The sequence below is a fragment of the Limulus polyphemus genome, unplaced genomic scaffold, assembly GCF_000517525.1.
Source record: "Limulus polyphemus unplaced genomic scaffold, Limulus_polyphemus-2.1.2 Scaffold735, whole genome shotgun sequence".
Lineage (NCBI taxonomy): Eukaryota > Metazoa > Arthropoda > Merostomata > Xiphosura > Limulidae > Limulus > Limulus polyphemus.
The window spans coordinates 311,502-315,598 of record NW_013666345.1 but is presented as its reverse complement, the minus strand read 5'-3'; the positions used below and the strand labels follow the sequence as shown (position 1 = coordinate 315,598).

General features: G+C 34.6%; 1 protein-coding gene across 1 annotated transcript in view; it reads left to right on the top strand.

Moving 5' to 3' along the window:
• Positions 1-399: 399 nt before the first annotated feature.
• Positions 400-4,097, top strand: part of LOC106460248 (neuron navigator 2-like) — a 92,885-nt gene continuing 89,187 nt past the window's right edge. The window contains exon 1 of the mRNA XM_022386916.1: positions 400-925. Within this exon, the coding sequence (XP_022242624.1) occupies positions 842-925 (84 nt within the window). The 5' untranslated portion in view covers positions 400-841. The remainder of the gene's footprint in view (positions 926-4,097) is intronic.

The following is a 4,097-nucleotide window of genomic DNA, read 5'->3' as shown; positions in this document are numbered from 1 at the left end:
AAGTACAGGTCACGTGCATGCTGGAAGGTGACAAAATGTATTCCAACGTCACTGTCAGGTGCACACGTGGCTCGCAGCCTAAACGAGTAGGAACCAAGATTTTCAAAGATTTAGCTCACTGCAGTTTGGCCACCGTGGCGCCTCGTCGCGCCGTGAAATTGACCTAACCGAAATCTAGGTTGTATATATGTATACGCTTCAAATGGTAGATGAGACGTCATGTGGACATTAAATGTCTAGCCGGACTTACCACAGATCAGTTATATAAGGTGTGGTTGAAGTATTGGTTAGATTTTATGTTAAGACTGACCCCCACCTGCACTTAGCTTGCTTTATTAATATGTTGTTTCTCTTTTTGGCGATATTACTAAACAACCGGGGTCGCATAGTCACCTAGCACCAGGATCTCAAGATTCACAGAGGTTATAGATGCGCTTTGATCTGTAATATCTGATGGCCATCTTGTGGCCACAACGCGAAACTTACGTACAAAGCAAGAATAATAACTCTTATTAGGGAATTATGCACCTTTTTTTTTCAATTCGAGGGATAAACTTCTTAAAAATACCCCGAAAGTGATTAGACATTAAAATTCCTTCGATGTTTAGTAGGGATACATCAAATAGGCGCGTAGAGTCAACCGGGTTTTTTTTGTGTGAATCATCTAACTTTCCGACCGTTGCTGCTTTTTTGGAAGAGGACGACAAGAAGCTGCGCGTGCATACAGAGGGAGAACGTGCGTACGCGATTGTGAAGTGTCTTACAGTAGGGTTATCCGCTGAGCACCAGAAGACAATAAGAATCGATAAAGGACTGACCGAACCAGGAATAAACTTCAAAGATGCTACTAGCTGTCCAGGCTGTATATAGGGATCAAGTCAAATCTGTCACCACGTCTCAAAGTCGTGCCAAGCAGCAGAGGGAGGTAAAGAAAATATTATTTATCATTTACTCAATATATATATAATAAAAGTCTTTTATTTGTCAAAACAGAAATTTTATTTGGACTAAACAAAGTAATACAAAAACTCCTACTCAACAAAAACATCTAACAATTTATTGTGCGCGTAATACAATTAAAATGTTTGTTTTTTTTATTCACCACATCCGAAGGGTTAAAAATAATATCATTTATATATTGAAAGTTTCATCATTTCTTGTTCTATTTTCATAAGTCATTAAGTCTTAGAACCTGTGCTTTACGCATAAAAATATATTTATCCACATATATTGTTTACATCGTAATATTGGTTATTTACTATTATTTAACGCTTAAGGGGACTTTAAAATAATTTTTACATCTTTTTCATATAAATACATAAATTTGTACAGTAAATTAACAGTTACTCTGAATTTTCTGACGAGGTAATCTAACACTGGAAAAATTAAGAACACTTAACTCGTGCACGTCAGAATCTCGTCTCATTCAGATGGGATTTATAGTTTGTTAATTTTGGGTCAGTCGGTTATATTCAAACTATCGGTTTTGGGTAGGAGTTTCGCACCAATAAATAACCTTAAATTTTTACAACATAATTGTCACGACTCCTATTAATTTTCTTTACGATTATTCTGTCACGTAACATTTTTAATATTTTCAGAGATAAATTATCTTAATAAATCATGTAATAAATTCTAAGCAAAACAATAGTAATTCGAAATTGACACTAATATAACCTTTCATTGTGAACAAAAATAGGAAAGGTTATGGGTATTGTTCAATGTTACGGGTATTGTTGAAAGTATTAAATATCAATGTAGTTAGGGTTTCGAACAAAAATAGGAAAGGTTACGAGTATTGTTCAATGTTACGGGTATTGTTGAAAGTATTAAATATCAATGTAGTTAGGATTTCGAACAAAAATAGGAAAGGTTACGGGTATTGTTCAATGTTACGGGTAGTGTTGAAAGTATTAAATATCAATGTAGTTAAGGTTTCGAACAAAAATAGGAAAGGTTACGGGTATTGTTCAATGTTACGGGTATTGTTCAAAGTATTAAATATCAATGTAGTTAGTGTTTCGAACAAAAATAGGAAAGGTTACGGGTATTGTTGAAAGTATTAAATATCAATGTAGTTAGGGTTTCGAACAAAAAAACAATACCCGTAACCTTTCCTAGAAAGTATTAAATATCAATGTAGTTAGGGTTTCGAGACAGAAAATTTAGAGGTTCTGAGTATGATGGCTCGTTAGATTTCTTATGCAATTATATTTGCATGTTTTGGTTTAATTGCTTTAAAGGCCCTGAAAAAGTAATTTAGTCCAGTACTTTGCTTATCGCATCTGAATCTTTGTATTTCACTTTTTTTTTTATTCACAAGAATATGGTCATCTAGTAGAATATAAGCGTATATATTACACTTGCGTTTCTAAAATATTCTAAAACCCTATTTCATAGCCTTGAATATCTAAATTAACATTTTAATTTGATCATATTCATCTGACCACGAATCATACACACACACACAACACTAAAAACCTAAACATCTAAATATCATATGTAAACCTATGAGCTCTCCATAATGTGTCAAAGTTGTTTTGGAGTCAGTCTTTAGTGTGTTATATTATATAACCACGTTGGCTAATTATACACATCATATACAGTTCTATAGAATCGCCATTCTGTATGTGCATAAGTATATTTATATATTTATTAAACACTCTCATGAGATCACCATCTTAATGCTCCATGCAGTCACTATATATCTATATTTCCTATTGCTACTATTATGATATATAAGAATAGTCTGTGATGCTACGAAACCGGTTATATACAAAAAGAGTTTGGTAAAAAGAAAATATTCGAGTTTTCTTTTAACCATACATACATATATCATGTGGTCTCAGAGACCACAATACTGTGTCTGTGTTATAGTTCATGGGGCCACTATCTGTATATTACAAAGCCACATAGGATCCCTATACTCTCTATGTCTCTTCTGGCCTGTTGGTTATGTCGCTGTACTCGCAAACTGCGCCGAATGTCTTCTCCTTTCAGTTGTGGGGCGTTGTAATGTTACGGTCAATAGTGACTCGAGACTTGTCGGTCGGCAGTTCAATATTAGGGACAGCAGCAGATGGCATTAGCAGCTTTGCCATAAACAAGCCTGTCTCTTGCTACATACGTATACCATATAATCCCAGTGAGCCACTAGCCGATAAACTCTATTTCTTATATAACCACAAGAAGGCAGCATTTTTAACTAACATACAACTATTTGTCAGTAACATACTTAACATGCAACATAACATGAGAAGAAGCACAAGTACTTTTTTTTTTTTACTTCAATAAAAACAAGATATTTTCCGGCACTTGCAAGTTTATGAGAGAAGAAGAAGAGACAAAACAAAAGACAATGATTTTACACAACGGTGAACAAGAGGTTATCCAGAAAGACAGTGGTTAAAGTGATCATATTCTAACGTTGCGTTGTTGTTGTTTTTTATAATAAAGAAATGTCCTTTTACCATTCCCGATCTCTCTAGGGATTGACCAAAAATTACGTGCCACTAAACTAAATTGCTGTATTTCTGCTAAGTTGTTTTTCTGGGTATGGTGTATTTCAAGAAGTACTTAATTCAATGATAGTGTTGTATGATCATTAAATAGTGTTAGGTGTTGAGTTTCTTTAGCTCAGTTTTAAAGACAGAAGGTGGGTGTCACCTGTTTCTGATAAATACATGTTATAATATCTCCTTGGTGAAAGATATTTTACTGTTTTGTTTAAATAACCAAACATATTTTCTGACGAATTATTTTTCTTATAAACATAATCCTTGCTTCCATTGTTTAGTTTTATAGCAAAGTATATCAGATATATTTTATCTCTTTACCTAGTATATCTTATAACCTTCAATTATAATTACCTTGCATATAAATTTGTTTGTTTGTTTTGAATTTCGCGCAAAGCTACACGAGGGCTATCTGCGCTAGCCGTCCCTAATTTAGCAGTGTAAGACTAGAGGGAAGGCAGCTAGTCATCACCACCCACCGCAACTCTGGGCTACTCTTTTACCAACGAATAGTGGGATTGACCGTCACATTATAACGCCCCCCACGGCTGAAAGGGCGAGCATGTTTAGGTGTGAGGGGGA